The following is a 17573-nucleotide window of genomic DNA, read 5'->3' as shown; positions in this document are numbered from 1 at the left end:
TATATATAATTACATACTAATTTTGGAAAAGTAATAATCTATAAAATCTATATAAAAATTTAAAAAATTTATACACACGCGTATATAATACGTAATAAATAATTATATTATAATTTAGAAATATATTTGTGTAGAAAATTTGAAGTTGAATATATAATTAGATTGATTGATGAATTATTATTTATTTTTTATTAATTAGACTTACACGGATAAAATACAAATATTTTCTGATCAATCTAATTATGATGTGGATAGATTAAGTTCATTATCAACGACATGAATTATCTAGTCATGTATGTATATTACCGTATGTATTATATATCTCAAAATTTTCATTACTCGGAGATATTTCGGTGCCGCGTCAGGACTGCGATATATTCAGGCGTGTGATTTGTATGATCGGCCAGGGATCCGAATGTGGGCGACGCCGGTGGATGGTCGTCGGCTTACTGGCCGCAGCACACCGTCGCTAACAAAGAGTACCTGACCTTGGACATAAACAGCACGGAGATCGGCAGCGGGCCCAGGGTGAGACAGTGCGCCTTCTGGAAGAAATACCTGCCGCAGCTGCTCGGCGCTACGTGTGAGTATTATATTATACACGTTCCGTCTCTGAAGTCTTGCGTCAATTTAGAGAAAGCGACGTTATTGAGGGCGATCGGTTTTTTATAGAAAACGTAAGGTAGAGAGAATTATTCACCCCAATCGTAGACAATCCAAGACGAAATTTCGTTGCGATAGCACGACCGTGTTGCGTCTTTTGAACGCAACCGGCGATCTCTTTCGGATCGAATAATCGATCGCGCGACCCTACACCCATCACAGATGTAAACGGAAATGACAGGGGTTGAGATTCATCGAACTATCGAGGCCCTCGACTGCGTTACTTACCGCGCTCCGCGATTGTCTTGTGTATGACACCTGTTGAGCGCCAAGTACGTTTGATTGTTCTCGCACGCTTGAGAATTGCTTCGGAGAAATCGCATTCCTCGACGTAGCTAGGTAATTCACGTCCAACACAAACGCTCCCTATTACCTTCTCTCTCGTTCTCGAAACAAGCGCCCGGGCAAAGACATCGCAGACGCTCTTGTATAACTTAAAATCGGACCGAAGTAAGAGTCCACGGTGCTGAAGGAGCACGAGATTTCTCGTAGAGGTCAGATTCCGCGTGGACCACGCGTGTTCCATTCGCGTTCGAGGGACGGGGTGAAGCGTCGCGGAAATATCGCGTAGAGGCACACTATTGTGTGTATGAAGCGAAACACACTAGGACGCGAGCCAACGCGCTCGAGTTTACATCATTTATTCAGAACCGCTATCAAGTGCGCTTCGCCAAGTGTCCCACTTAAGGACGGCGCTCGCGCTCTGCCGCGGCTTCGACGACGGGAGATCTCGCGAGGAAATCTTACGAGACGCGTACACAGTCCACCCCTTTCATACAGTCAACCGCCAACAGCTATATTTTCCGTCGCTCTTAACAGCCGGGGGAGGGGACAGGAGAGGGACAGCCTTATTCGAAGCCGATCGTTATTCGACGGATAATAATAATCACGGTATCTTGTGTATGATTATCGCGATTATAAAAGCTGTAAGACGTTCGCGAAGAATTTTAACAAGTTGCCCCTCGTTTCAAAGGTACAGTTCAATTATTCACTATTGTACTTTAGATACGTTGAAAATGAGAGCGAAATATCTACGGCCGTAGATACTATCGAAACGAAGAAAAAATTCTAACGTGTACAAGAATAAGGAATATTTTAATTATTTTAAAACACGATTAAAAGGGGGAGCGGAAAACTTCTTGGAGATAAAAGTTGGCGAGTTCTGAATGAAACGCACGAGAGTTTCTTAATATAATTAATTTAAAATAGTGTCCCACTTAAGGACGGCGCTCGCGCTCTGCCGCGGCTTCGACGACGGGAGATCTCGCGAGGAAATCTTACGAGACGCGTACACAGTCCACCCCTTTCATACAGTCAACCGCCAACAGCTATATTTTCCGTCGCTCTTAACAGCCGGGGGAGGGGACAGGAGAGGGACAGCCTTATTCGAAGCCGATCGTTATTCGACGGATAATAATAATCACGGTATCTTGTGTATGATTATCGCGATTATAAAAGCTGTAAGACGTTCGCGAAGAATTTTAACAAGTTGCCCCTCGTTTCAAAGGTACAGTTCAATTATTCACTATTGTACTTTAGATACGTTGAAAATGAGAGCGAAATATCTACGGCCGTAGATACTATCGAAACGAAGAAAAAATTCTAACGTGTACAAGAATAAGGAATATTTTAATTATTTTAAAACACGATTAAAAGGGGGAGCGGAAAACTTCTTGGAGATAAAAGTTGGCGAGTTCTGAATGAAACGCACGAGAGTTTCTTAATATAATTAATTTAAAATAAAAAAAAAAGTATAAAGAGAGAGGGAAGATCCATCTCAAATCTCGATAATTCAATTCAAAATCCAGGACAAAATCCCTCACGCGAATAAATTAATCGCGTACCTTTGTAACGCACCGCGAAGCGTGATCGTCTCTGCGGGCAGATTCATTAACGGACTCTTATCGCCGGCACGTGTATACAACACGTCTCCGCGTTTGCGATAACAGCCTGAAATTTGTACCCGCTCGAACAAAACAGCGTCGCTTTATATGATAATTATTACGATTACAGTATAAAGCCCCGATCTCGCTCGCCACGCACGCCAAGCGTGCCGGGATTAAACGCCGTAGCGTGCCGGCGTGTCATCGCGGTCACGAAAGTAATGTCGCCCGCTGTTTTATACGACGAATGTATTATAGAGACGAGAAAAAAAAAAAAATATATATATATATATGTATATATCCTGAAAGTTCCTTTTTTATTATTTCACGCGCGCGACCGAGCGCGAAAATATCGTCCTCGTTAGGGAGAAAATTCCATCGCTCCCTCGACGCACACACCGTGACGGAGAAACGTCGACGGGAAAAGGATCGCGATAACGAACTCTCTCGTAAATTCCATATAACTTGGAAATAAGTTTTGTAAGTTTTCCCCGTTAAGAAGCGAACGGAAAGGAAAACTCTCGCGTGAGAAATATCATGAAACGCGTCACTGACGTTACCGATGTTAAATCTGTCATCTCTCAAGAGAGAGACAAAGATATTTCATTTGCAAATGTAACTTTTAATTTATACGGAATATCTAGCCTAATCTAGGCAATGAAATATATTTGTTTATTTATTATCGATTTCTATTTTTGCGCGTGAGAGACAATCAAAATATTATTTTTCCCTAAATAATTCAAATATATGAACTGTAAATGTTAGTCTTTAGGTAAAATTCTAAAGAGGTAAATCAACGAAATTTAATTCCTTCGAGTGAAATTTTACGTTAATTTTGTTAATAATAAATAACTATATATAAATACTCGATGTATATATTTGTATAAAGTAAATCTATTTTCAACAACCCACGCACATTAGCTTCAGACCTCGAAAATCATCCGTTTCCCTGATTATCAAAGAAAAAAAAAAAAAAAAAACGAGGGATGCAAGTATAAATTAAATACAGAAAAAATATATACACGTATATTCTATATCTACTCGAATTAATTATAAAACACTAGTGTGTGTGTTTCGTATAATTAGAAGAACGCCAGATACGCGCTTTTAAATAAAAGAAAAATGAAAAGAAAATCTCTCGGGCAAATTTTCCGGAGATATGTACATGACGTGAAATTAAAACAACAGAATGAACTCTCACGAGGAGAATACAATTATATATATTATCAAATAATAAAATATAAGAATCTTAAAAAAGAAATCCATTTATAGGCTGTCTTCTCGGCAGATAGATATATACAAAACTGAAAATCGAAACGAGATTCTCCGACCGCCAAAGTGTTTCGGCTACGGATTGATACCTTTCGTTAATCAGTCGGCGGTTTCGCGGTCTGACGTCTCGAAGATAGAGGGTGAGGAGGGAGAGAGAAATGATAGGGGAACGGGAGGGAGTTGTGTGGGATAAAGGGGGTTAAACGCCCGGCGGCGTTCTCGCGACCCGCTGTTGAGAAGTTTCTTCGGCGACGTGTGTGCGAGCTCCTCGTCGTCGCACGTGCAAGCTCGCGCGGATTCGCGACGACGCGGTTTAGACGCGCCGCGAGTTACTTACCCGCGGCATCGATCCGCGCCCTGCCTGGCGGCCGCCACCACCGCCACCGCCGCCACTACCATCACCAACACCACCACCACCACCATCCCCACCAACCCCCGGCCCGTGTGCTCTGCTGGTCCGATATACTACCCCCGTTTACTCGGCTCCGCGCTTGTTCGTTTTGTTTCGCTGCGCCAAGGCGATCGAGAAGCTCTCCCCCCCACCCTCCACCCTTCTTGGCGCGTCGATCTTGCGACGCACAATGCGAAAATTTGCCTATCTCGTCGATCTGAGAGAGAAAGGGATCTTGAAAGGCTTTGAAGAGCGCGCAAATGTACCCCGCGTCTCTACTTTTTGCTTTGGAATTATTCGGTCCAAATATAGATCAATATGAAATTCAGACTTGACACCGTGTTGTTTGGGGGGAGAGTATATTTTTACAAAATTTATTTTTACAAAAAAATAAGACTGAAAATTAAATCGATTAAGCTTATGAAGAACTCGATCAGTCGAGCTATTGGTGAGATTGACAAAGTGTATAGATACACTTTGCTCTGTTGTTGCGAGATATTATCGTGTCTCTTGATAATTAACGAGAATATTGATATAAAAAGTATAATGCATGTATATTGTTTTTTTAATATAGCAAAAATATAGTTTTGATTTGATAATGAAATTCAACATTAATTAAAATTAATAGCATACATTTCTAAGATTTATAACTTATATTAATAGTTTAATAAAAATGTCACTTTTCAAATTAAAATTTTACCTAGACAGACTGATACTTTTATCTCTTATATTTGGCAACAGTAAAATTTTGATTGTCTCTCTATTAGAGATTCGCCACACTTGCTCATAATTAAATATCTTTCGCGATTATTTATAGAGTTTAAACAAAAAATAACAAAAATAAGCTCGTAATAACGATACTAAGCAAAAAAATTGGCAAAAATATTTTTAAACGAAAAAGAGATATACGAACATTCGAATTGAATTGTTCGAGCAATTTAAATGTAGAAGTTTTTAATGTATAAACAATTTATACAGTTGAAAGGCGTATCGCGAGATGCAGAATTGCATGAGATCGGCAATCATTATTCTAAGACCGAGACTTTTGTTACAGCGAAACTGGAGATCGCGTCCAAGGAGACCTGCAGCGGCACGAGCCTCGCCGACTCCGGCGCGACCCGGATACTCCTGATCTTGAGCCTGTTATTGACCGGCCTCACTACTCTGCCTCACATCCAGCACGACGTCAGAGGCATCGTTTAGCTCCCGGCCGCCGCCGCCGCCGGATCGGTGGTCGGCTGTCGAGCTGCCGTCCTAGCCCCGTCGAGCAGCAGCATCAACAGCGGCGGCCCGTTTTCTCCCTGAAGAAGAGGATGAACAGACGGATGATGGACGGAAGAAAAGCGAGCAAACAGACGAACGAACGAACGAACGAACGATCGGGAAGACAACGGCACCGCGTGAGAAACAGACATATCAATAGTAGATGAGTGCTCGATCGCCGGGGGATCGACGATGAATAAAACAAATACGCCCGCGTCTGTGAAAGAGAAAGAAAAAGAGAGAGATCTCGCTCGGTTAGGAAAACTATGGGGAGAGACCCTTAGGGAACCCAGTGGAATCCGGAGCTCAACTTCTCTTGGCACGTAATCAGGAGAGAAAGGGGAAGATCGAAGATCGAAAGATACAAGAAAGTTAAGCGACGAACGACGATCTGACGAAAACGAAGGATGGGAGAGTAAGAGAAAGGGAATATCGGTCCAATATAGCGAAGTGGAGATGATAACGCGAAACTATCGGCGAAACAATATGCGGTTAATTGCGCTAATTACAATTTCTGCAGTTTCCTGAGTCGTCATTTCCAAGATTTGACGTTTTCAAACAGAGCGAAGGAAGTTCGGAGATGCTTGAGAATTCGAAGATTTGAAGGTTCGAACGTGCGCGAAGATTCGCGAGAAAAAGATGCGAGAACTCGAGTTACCGGAAGTTATATATCGCGGTGGGAATTCTCGTCGCGTCGTAAAACTATCGTTACGACTGACATAATCCCGCCTCTTGACGATCTCAGTCTCGCCTTATCCGGAACGCGGGGAGATAGCCTTTTTTTCTTTATACTACCCTGCCGTATATCGTTATGTGGGTCACCATCATACGAAGGTTTTATGAACAAGAATCGCCGCATCGCGTCGCGTTTACTGTGGCATTATCCCGCGGAACAGAGCGATAATGTACAAGATGTTTCACATAGATAAGATACAAACCGGTATTTCCCTTATAAAAAATAAACATCTTTTTCCTTTGGCAAAATTTCCGGAAATGTATCGTTTTCGAGATACGTTATTTTTCATGTCATATATCCTTATTGCACAAAAAGATTCAATCGCTAATATTATAAAAATTACCATGAATTTTCTTTTTATTAAACATTTTGCAATGTATTGAATAATTTAACAATATAAAGAAAGAATCTTTGTTAGAAATTTTGTTAGCCCTTCGCTAACAGACTTTGCAAAGCACATTTTGCTGGCACAAGAAAATTTATTTTTTATCAATTCAAAAATAAAATTAAGTGTTTTATTATAAAAATATAAATATATATCAGATTTTATATTATAATAGAATTATCAAAACTTTTACACAAAGGAAAAAAGATGCTTATTTTTTGACAAAAAATACGTATGTTTATACATACGTCTATTTATATATTGGATACAGATACATATCTGGATCGTGATCGAAATGAGAGTCGTCCGGAGTGAAACTTCTGTAATTTCGCCTCGAGTCTCACTGGACCCGCAGAGCTTCTTTTGCAATATAACGAGATCTACATCGAAATATCTTTGGGAAAAAAACCTGTTCTACACTCTGTTCTCTTATCAATGCGCCTGCTTCTGTTCGAAAAGGGGATCAGTTTCTGTCCGATGGGGGATCAGTTCGAATCGATATAAAACGGTATTTCCCTTATAAAAAATAAACATCTTTTTCCTTTGGCAAAATTTCCGGAAATGTATCGTTTTCGAGATACGTTATTTTTCATGTCATATATCCTTATTGCACAAAAAGATTCAATCGCTAATATTATAAAAATTACCATGAATTTTCTTTTTATTAAACATTTTGCAATGTATTGAATAATTTAACAATATAAAGAAAGAATCTTTGTTAGAAATTTTGTTAGCCCTTCGCTAACAGACTTTGCAAAGCACATTTTGCTGGCACAAGAAAATTTATTTTTTATCAATTCAAAAATAAAATTAAGTGTTTTATTATAAAAATATAAATATATATCAGATTTTATATTATAATAGAATTATCAAAACTTTTACACAAAGGAAAAAAGATGCTTATTTTTTGACAAAAAATACGTATGTTTATACATACGTCTATTTATATATTGGATACAGATACATATCTGGATCGTGATCGAAATGAGAGTCGTCCGGAGTGAAACTTCTGTAATTTCGCCTCGAGTCTCACTGGACCCGCAGAGCTTCTTTTGCAATATAACGAGATCTACATCGAAATATCTTTGGGAAAAAAACCTGTTCTACACTCTGTTCTCTTATCAATGCGCCTGCTTCTGTTCGAAAAGGGGATCAGTTTCTGTCCGATGGGGGATCAGTTCGAATCGATATAAAACGAATCATGTTTCTGCTTCATAAATATCACATATCTAATCTGACACGACAGTGTTACATTACCCTGTATCTCGTATCGGAATCAATCTCAACGTTTGCATTGTTCCATTATCGATTGATATCTCGCGAGATAACAATCAGCTCGCTTTTATCGCGCTAGATTTCAGTCCCCGATACGAGAGATTAACGATGCGAAAAATCGAAACGCGCGCAAGACACTCAATTAAGGATTTATCTATAACGAAGTAGAAATTATTTCCCCTCGTTTATCACAATATGCATCGATGGTGCGCACGATGCACCCGTATCGCGATTCGTACTCAATAACCGACGAAGATGAGCGCGACGTCGCGTGAAATTGCTGTTGCTCCCTCCTCCCCCGACCGATAGACAGACTCAGCATTTTCGCATTCGCATCTACCTCCGTATCTGTCATGTGTGCGTCTATCTATATACATACGCAGAAAAGTGGCAATAGAGTGGGCAATTCGATCTATACGACCCGATACGCGCAACTCCACCGTATGTCGCATCGCACAGTCGATCGCGTTCGTAAAAAAAGATGAGAGAGAAAAAAATTTCATCCATTTCTCGCATTATATATCCCTCTTCTTTCGCGCACGTTCGATCGCTCGCTCGTTCGTAAAAGCACGCGAGCTCGAATCGAATGATGGCTCGCGGATCCAGTTTCCATCCGATTTATCGTACGCGAGAGAAAAATAGGAAAGCAGAGAAGAGGAGACGATGCTGATTATTTATTTTTCACTCCGATGCTAAAATTTTATAAAAATGCTCGGATTTTAAGATTGACGAAAATTAATTGGCAATGATAATTGCCTCGCGCCTCTTCGCCCGAGGAAGGAGTAGTCTAATGTATACCGAATAACCAGCGTCAGCTGGAATATTTCCAGGAAGGTTGCTCGCTCTCTATTGATTTTTATTTCCGCATTTGTCGGAGACCGATACGCGGAGTCTCCCCGTGGACATGGATAAGAGACTTTAAATCCTCGCTCCTATATCATCCGAGATTTTTTCCTCCCGAATAAATCACGCGCGATCGTTAAAGTAAGAGACTTGAAATCCAATATTATTCCGCTTTTAGAATTAAATTATTCTTTTCACGCGCGCGCAAATATTAATTTAGGCTATCGCGAAAGGTTTCGTACAAATCATCTTTCGCGTCAACCGCTTTGAGGATCGTCCTTGATCGTCGATCCATTGTGTCAATTCAAGTCGACAGATTTGACATTCTCCTGCAAATTCTGACCAAGAACGCGTGGAAGAGAACCGGATTCCATTGTGATTCCCGGGGACCCCTTGGGCCCACATCTAGCTAACTTAGCTATACGACAAGCACCGTTACAACGTAAGTAGAAATGTAAAAAAAAAAGAGAGAGAAGGAGAGGGAGAGAGGAGAGTACTCGCTAATTCGCAGTAAGAGATAAGAAAAAAGTTATTACATAAGACAAATGGCAAAAAAAAAAGAAGTTATAGAACGATTTATCAAGAAGTCTGTACAAAGGACTCTAAACGATTATAATCCCACGCGCGACGATGAGCACCGGCGATGCGCGTTGTTCACGACAAAACTCGAGCTTCGACGGACCCGAGGATCGTCGAGATCGATCGAACATTATAGCGAAAGTGAGAGAGTGTGTATGTGAGAGAAAGAAAGAGAGAGAGGGAGAAGCTAAATTATATCGATTGAAAAAAAATAAAAATATAAAAAAAGATAAAAAGGGTAAGAAAGAGATCGCCTTGATTGTGGTTCTGTGTGCGTATATTTTAAGATGTATAATAAGATGAGGGGATTACTATTTCGCCGATTCTCCACGAAATATCGATAACTCATTAGGCGTCATTTTTACTCGTCTTTTGTCCTACGAAAAAAAAAAAAAAAAATACGCGCTGCGGAGACCACACGTTATTGAGAGACGCGGAGAAATACTGATATATCACGCTAATAATAATAATAATAATAATAAGATAAGAATAAAAAATAAGAAAATAGCGATAACAGACAAAGACGAGATGATATCAACAAAAATAACAACAACAGTGGAAAGCAACGATAATGAGATGGTAATAAAATATAATAATAATTAAAATAATAAATGTAAAGCTAACGAGATAATGTTAATGATAATTTTAATGAATAAATAGTAGCGCGATAACGGTACTAGATATATATATATATATAATAGTGACGAGAAATTATAAATAAATCAAACAATCGATTTCGAGGTCGGAGAGAAGTGTCAGAAAAAAAGAGGGACTCGAAATCGATCTTCCTTCGGTTTTCGCGTCGATACCTTCGAATATTTCCATCTCGGTATCGTCGTGTTAACGCTGCACAAATATATTGGCGAGAAAGAGAAATAAAATTTAATATATATATATATTAAAATATACAATTATCATTTTCATGCACGCGATATTCTGAATAAAATTCGGATATCCGGATTTAATCGTTGGAGAATCAAAATCGAGTGTAAATTTTTTTCATTCGGATTAGAAAATTGGACGGAAAAAAAATCCTCGCGCGAAACACGCGATACGCCAAGCTCTCGAGCTATATATATCTCGGATGTTATCCGAAAAGATCGGGTATCCTGTCGTAAAGGCCGCAAATATCTGATTAATTTAATATCCGAAACTAATTACAATCCGATTATTACGAATCCCGACATCCGGATTATCGGAATCTAATATCCGAAGAATCGGATTTATCCGAGAATCCGCGAAATTAACTCGGATAATTAATAATCAATTCGGATCCCATACTAATTATTCGCTACACTATAACAAATCGAACACATGATTGCAGAGCACGGTGCGTGAAAATCGAGAAATTTATCGAAATTAATAAAGATAAAGACGCGAAAAATATAAAAATAAAATAAAAGGAGAACGCTTTCTTTATTTATTTTCGCGTGTTTCACATAAGTCGCGCATATATAATGAAATCAGAATATCAGCAAATTTGCATTTAGCGTCCTAATGGCATCATACGAGAATTCGCGTCGATGTTGTATGTGTTATATATATGTGCGTGTGTTGTCTGCGCGTTCTCTCTCTCTTGCGTTGTCTACACGTGCATATCAATGGCACCGATAAGAAAGTAACGCAGCTGTATTTTCGAGATTACAATCATTTTTCAATACCTTTTTTTTTATCAATGGTAAGCCTTGGAAAGATCTCGCCATGATAATCTAATCCATGTTACTTTTTGTTTATCTACAATATTCTATAGATCTATTATAGATATCTATTACACATATATTCTATATACATTAAATGTATATATATATAAAATCTCTCTTTATAAAAATTTTAAATATGTAATATTTCTCCACAAAGTGGTCTTTCTCTCTCTTCGATAAGAAGTTAATACAAACAGTTTTTCTATAAAGTTAGTTGCACAATATTTTTCATCGGTGCCATCGAACGTGTGTCAAACACACGACAGATGATTTATTGGCGCAACTTGGGAAAGAAAGTAAGAACAACAAAAGCAAAGACGAACTTTGATCGAAAGTATCGGGATAGCGATTATCGCGGAAACAGCGAAGTTCAAAGTGTCGAAGCGATCCATTTTAGATAAGTGCGATAAGTCAGCTGTCATATAAGAAGCTTACTCTTTCCGAGTAAAACAAATCTCGCTGCTTGTATAAATTTCTTAGCCTACGATAATATATATATATATATTTATATATATATATAATCTTGCGTAGCGCGAGGGGATAAAGAGTGTCAACAACAGAAGGGAGAAGGAAAAGCGAAAGGCGAGAAACGCCGCGGACAATCCACCCTTGTTTCTATACGCAAAAAAGAAAGATTGACTCGTTAAGCGAACAGACGCGGCGCGAGAGGACAAAGTCCTCTACATCCAATCGGGCTTTAAGCACCGAGAAGAAAAATGGTTGATCGACGATCGAGGTTTTGATCGTACAGGAGAACCGAGACTTTCGATAAATCAGACGGATAAATCTCTCTATATATATACATATATAGAGTTGCCCCCTTTTTTCTCTCTCCGTTTTCATAGTGTATCGAGAAAGGATGGAGAGCCGGGTCGGGACGAAAGGCTCTCGGGAGAGAAGTCTCGCTTTTGTCGTCGATGGGACTCGCAGCGCGTTGCTGAAGAAAAGTAGCCCGCAGGCCTAAATACGCTCTAATTAATTCAAAGAAACAGAAGAGGAGAACGATTACTATTAAATGAACTAATGAAACGATGAATCGTTGTCTCTAGCTGTCGGCGGCCGGTCGCACTTCGATAGGACGGTGCCCCTTTCCTACCCCAGGCAGGAGGAGATGCATCTCCTCGGGGCGCGTTGTATCGAGGATCGGATCAGCGACGTGCAACCACCGCGTGCAATCGCCCGCTAATATCACTTACTACTCGCAAATTCCTTTTGCCAAGAACAAAAAAAAGAAAACAACAAAAAAAAAGACAAAAAAATAATAACTAATGCAAAATGTAAGATAAATCTCTTTACATCCTCTTATATCGATAATAGAGAAAGTATAATTTATTATCTACTTTACGACGATCTATTTATATTTATTACAACACACATACACACACATACACACGCACACTCTTGTCATCTATTTTATATTATAATCTATTCATTATCTCGCGAGTAGATCACGTAATAAAAAATTCGACACTTTACGCTTCACGTAAAATATAATCCAATTGTCTGCTCGTATTATTATCGATTGGAATAGCTTCTATTAATCAAACCGAATGAAAAGCTGACGTTGAATTATCTCGCGATAATATTGTAGATCTTTAAACGAGAATCGCGATCGAGAGAGAGACCTCTCGCTCGCCGTTGCACGCGTGGGTTGCGACGGATGAGTCTCTGGTCGTGGCGAACGACCGATCACCTAATTTAATATAATTATAATTACTCTTATATATACATATATAAATATATTTAAATATAAAATTAATATAAGAAAGAGAAAGACACGTATATATACAGAGCGCCCGTTTTGCGGTGGTCGCTGTAAGATAGACACTCCGTATATATGTATATCTTGTGTGTATACTTCTATATACGAGATTGGAATAAGAACGATCTCAACGACGCGTTCCGCGACTCGGAATCTCGGAGGCGGGGGAGAAAGAGGAAGAGAGTTACACAGATTGTACAGATTTATCAGAGATTTATCTCTTTCCGAGTCGCGGAACACATAATCGATCGTTCCCGTTTCAAAAGGTATATGTGTATGTATATTAAACATATGATGATTATTATAATCAAGTAGAATACGTACATATTATACGAACGACAAAATCTATCGCTTGTATATATTGAGAATATCATAATAAAATGATGTACGAACGACAGTGCGAGATCTGTCTCTCTCTCTCTTTCTCTCTCTTTCTCAAAGATCGAATTCTTCCATTCCGATTTTCCATTTTTTTTCATTCCTTACTATTGTTCTCTCTCTCTTTCTCTCTCTTTCTCAAAGATCGAATTCTTCCATTCCGATTTTCCATTTTTTTCATTCCTTACTATTGCTATTTAAAGTAACAGATGTGATATTGACGGAAAACACAGTAGGATGTTCTTTTGACGGTGTTGAAAAAATTTTTATTATTCTTCAGATACATACACCGTTAGATGAAATTTACAAAAGTCGCATTTGGTAAAAAACCCGAGAATCAACGTAGAATCTACGTAGAATCTACGTAAGATCGTTACAAAATTAAATGACTACGCTATATCGCAGAAATGATAAACGAAATCGAGCTTTCGTTGGACAGATTTGACACGTCGTTAATTAATTCGCGCTATTGTTTTCAATTGCATCGGCGAATAACACATTGTCTTGTTTCTTTCTTTATTCAGAGAGATTCCAAGATAATAATCTCAAGTACTTTATAAAAGATCACTTTCTTTATCCAAGTAGATCTCACGAAGTAATCTGTCAGAAGACGCCGACTAGATTGCACAGCTAAAAAATGCGCAATTTATCTATTACTTACGCGGAATGCTACGAGAGAAATACAAGAGGAAGCGAGTCGCTGAAACGCGACTCCTTCGTCAGTATATGCGACTATTAGGAATTGTGTCGCGAATACCCGTGCAGCAACAGACAGATTTGGCGATTTCCGTCCATTTCCGAAACGTATTATCCTTAAGGCAAATAGACGAATTACGTCCTAAAAGCACCGGCCTTGCCCGCTTTAATGATAAAAGTTTTTACCGTGTTCTCGTCCAGTTTGGCGAAATTCTCCGTTTGCGTCACGGCTGTCATGTGATTCAAGGCGAACTTGAAGCAGAACTCCTCGAGTTCCTATAAAAATCATGCCGCATTTATTGAATATCGCGATTGTGACGTAATTTAGTAGCGAATTAACGGCAATAGGTACCTTCGCATTGTACTCGATCGCGACGCTATATAGATAGGCCGCATTTGATATGGTAATCCCTTGCTTTATCATCTGAATGCAATGTCTCTTAAGATTGTTTTCGCAGTAAGCGTTAGCCAAATGAAGGAGCTCTATAAATATGGCGTTGCTTTAATCGCGAGATGATATACGTATCACGGTGTACTTACGATTCGAGCTTACCTAATGCCTTTTCTGCAGGTAGATCGATCATATCGGTGTACAAGTATTTCAGAAAGGCTTTGTACACGACATAGGTAAATTGATCGTGCTCGATGATACTGTCGGGAAAAGCACGCGATGCGATATGATAAGCACAAGAGATTCTTTATACAAGGAATAATGCCGCGATTTTCTTTATAAGTAAATGATTACCTTTGATTGTTTTCCGCCCAATTATGCTGAAACATGGTCCTGAAGTACGGAGAACGGATCTTCAAAATAGCTTTGTGGACGTGGATACCTTGCCCGTTTACTTGTATCGTGAGGTCGCTCGTCGACTGTGGAAAGGAAAAGAATTCTTAGAGACAAATGCAAATATTAGATTAATGCCTAAAAAAGATTTGTCATATTTATCGACTAAAATCTATGAAAAAAAAGATATATATATATAATTTCAAAAAAAATTTTACATCAATGCGCGTGCGCGTATATATGTGCTCATCTTCTATATATCTTTTTTCATCTAGAGAGAAATTTTTCCCTTTTACAATAGAATGCAAATCAGTCACTTTATTTAGAATAGAATTCAATAGAGAAATGCATGCGCAATAAATCTTATATAGAAATATAATAAGTGAAAAAATATTATCATATATTACATATCATATATAAATCACGGTGATAATAACTATATATGTACATATATATATTTAATATAACTATGTATATGAAAAAGATATTGTTAGCTATTAGATCTATTTGTTTCGGCTATGCTTTCTGTGCTCTGTTCCTTTTCTTTTTCTCTCTCTTTCTAATGTCTCTCGTTATATTCATTTCCAAAATGCAAAAAAGCGCAAAGCAAACAGATACGAAATAGAAAACGTTACATACGGAATCGTCAAACGCAGCTCCCAGACATTCCAATATGCTCGAGTCCTCGTTCGCATGTAGAATCAATGGTTTGTGCATGACGCTGGGCGACCCGTAGCACGCGAACGCGTCGTATATATTCAAAAACGGAGTGGCAGTCGGAGTCGTGATGCTCTGCCCGCGACAGTGACCCCACATGTACACACGACCGCCTAGGCCGACGGCGATGCTTATGTGATTATAATGCAAAGCGGCGATGTCAAACACCCTTCCCATTTCGTGCATGACCTGACAGTTAAATCACGATTACAAAATCCTACATTTTCTCTTTTTCTCTATTTATTACAATGACAACTAACGTAAAACTCACCAAGACTGGATTACAAGCGTTTGTCTTATTACCAATGCCTAATTGACCGTAACTATTCCCGCCCCAGACATAGAGTTTCCCCTCGTCCGTGAGCGCCAACGTGTGCGCGTATCCGCAAACCACCTTGACTGAAATGTGAACGTCGATTGCTCGACAACACATCGTTTTTTTTTAAAGAAATGAATCAACAAAATGAACGTATAATTACTTATTACGACGCCTATCAGCGAGCCGACTCGACTCGGGGTCATTTGGTTCACGTAATTGCCTATCCCCAGCTGGCCGACGCCATTGTAACCCCAACCATATACCTCGCCGTTGTCGGTTACTACCATGCTAGAGGTCTGACCGCAGGAGATGTGGACAACTTTCTTCCCGGTCAAATTGGAGTTTACTTGTCGCGGTGCGCCCTGATTTGTGCTGAGACTGCTACCCACTTGTCCGCAGTTATTTTGTCCCCAGGCATACACCTAGATTAAACGATTGTTCAATTCGTAACTTTGGTAGATTGTAGTTGTCGTACTTTGGTCATCGCTCACCTCTCCATCCTCCGTGAGAACGAGAGAATGATGACTCCCACATGCAACATCCACAATGTGTTTCATATTCAAACCAGCTCCTAGAGTGGGCATGTTCACTAGAGTTGGTGTAAGACCCTGATTGCATGTTCCATTTCCTAATTCGCAGTAACCGTTGTGACCCCAGGAATATATCTTTTAAAAATATAAATCTCACTGACATTGATATCTCATATCCTTTACACATATATACTTGATTTAATGATTTTATAAAATTCCAATAATATGCTTTGCTTCTAAATTCGTCAAAGTAGATATATAGTTAATTTGAATTTAATTTTATATCTCGCATTGTATTCAGTTTAACAAATATATAACTCTCCAGTATACCTCTCCCTTCTCTGTAAGTGCCAAAACGTGAGGTCCACTTCCATAGGCAAATGTTTTTATGTCTTTGTCACACAAAACTTCTATCTTCTTTGGATGCAACGTGCTATGGGCATCGCTGGTCCCCAAACAACCAGCAATATTGTTGCCTAAGCCATACACTATCTTGTCTTTTGTCACGATTAGAGCCTCGTTACCTAAGTTACCTGTTTGGAAGGGTAACAAAATCATGATATCACCAAAGCGACGATATAAAGACACACAACAAGAAATGCTAATTACCATATACCATGACCATGTGAATTCGTGAGACGAATTCTGTCTCCAGCAAGCTGAAGATTGGCCAGTTTCGTAGATCCGGGGAATTCATATTGCACGCGAGATTGTTTCACCAAAGTTTTCCGTTTCGTCCCTCTCTCTCTCTCTCTCTTCTTTTCAGTATCTCTGAATGGCCGATTGTAAAAAGATTTTATGATTTTTCATGATTTATTATTTATTCGAACACGCAAAAATCCTGAGATCGATTTCACGATTTTTCCGTATTTCAAGAAAATTTCCATGGACAACATATTAGTGTTATAATTTTATCGGCCATATATCTGACAGATCTTTTTTTTTAAAGATACGCGAAGTCTTATTATTTACTTACTGATAACATTTGACATATCAATACTATCCTACGCAAGTCACTTTTCATTCTGATACAATTTATGAAAGTCTGCAATTATTTTCATTTTGCAGCTATTCAACAGTTATTTAACGATGATATTCAAACTTCAAACATATTTCATATTCGCTATCGTACGTGTTACAAATCTTTTTCCTCTTCTTTCTTTGTTAAATCCCCGTCCGCTGACGGAACGAAGAACCACATGTCATGTCAACAGATCAACCGTGAATTAATCTCGAAATTCTCGAGGACTCTGTGTCTATGAAAATGCAAGACTCTAGACTACAAATGTCAAGTAAAAATCTGAGCACTAATTTGTCACTGATTGGTTTTGACACCAAAAATGGCGGAAACCAATAAAAACGTAAAAAAAAAAATCCAACCAAAATTTCAACCAATT

The 17573-nt window shown here is 38.9% G+C and overlaps 2 protein-coding genes across 5 annotated transcripts in view; one reads left to right on the top strand and one right to left on the bottom strand.

Annotated features, from left to right (window-relative positions):
- The window catches only part of LOC115241363 (acetylcholinesterase-like), a 41487-nt gene extending 34486 nt beyond the window's left edge, over nt 1–7001 (top strand). For 3 of the 4 annotated variants that reach the window (XM_029817086.1, XM_029817096.1, XM_029817104.1), the window contains 2 exons: nt 408–583; nt 5264–5412. In XM_029817086.1, the coding sequence (XP_029672946.1) occupies nt 408–583; nt 5264–5412 (325 nt within the window). Of the gene's footprint in view, nt 1–407; nt 584–5263 lie in introns of all 4 variants that reach the window. The other variant, XM_029817111.1, reaches the window with a different exon arrangement.
- Nucleotides 7002–13370: 6369 nt separating this feature from the next.
- On the bottom strand, nt 13371–17446 carry LOC115241396 (RCC1 and BTB domain-containing protein 1-like). The gene is made up of 11 exons (XM_029817142.1): nt 17153–17446; nt 16786–16947; nt 16507–16709; nt 16138–16311; nt 15807–16068; nt 15599–15726; nt 15250–15516; nt 14572–14696; nt 14380–14477; nt 14179–14309; nt 13371–14102 (listed from the first exon to the last, which is right to left on the bottom strand). Exons 2-11 carry the CDS (start codon nt 16871–16873, stop codon nt 13962–13964), a joined length of 1617 nt encoding a protein of 538 aa, XP_029673002.1. The 5' UTR covers nt 16874–16947; nt 17153–17446; the 3' UTR covers nt 13371–13961.
- Between the last annotated feature and the right edge of the window lie 127 nt (nt 17447–17573).

This window comes from Formica exsecta, unplaced genomic scaffold (assembly GCF_003651465.1).
Source record: "Formica exsecta isolate Colony F162 unplaced genomic scaffold, ASM365146v1 scaffold120, whole genome shotgun sequence".
NCBI lineage: Eukaryota > Metazoa > Arthropoda > Insecta > Hymenoptera > Formicidae > Formica > Formica exsecta.
Note: the sequence above shows the minus strand (reverse complement) of the source record. Positions and strands in the feature narration are given on the sequence as shown.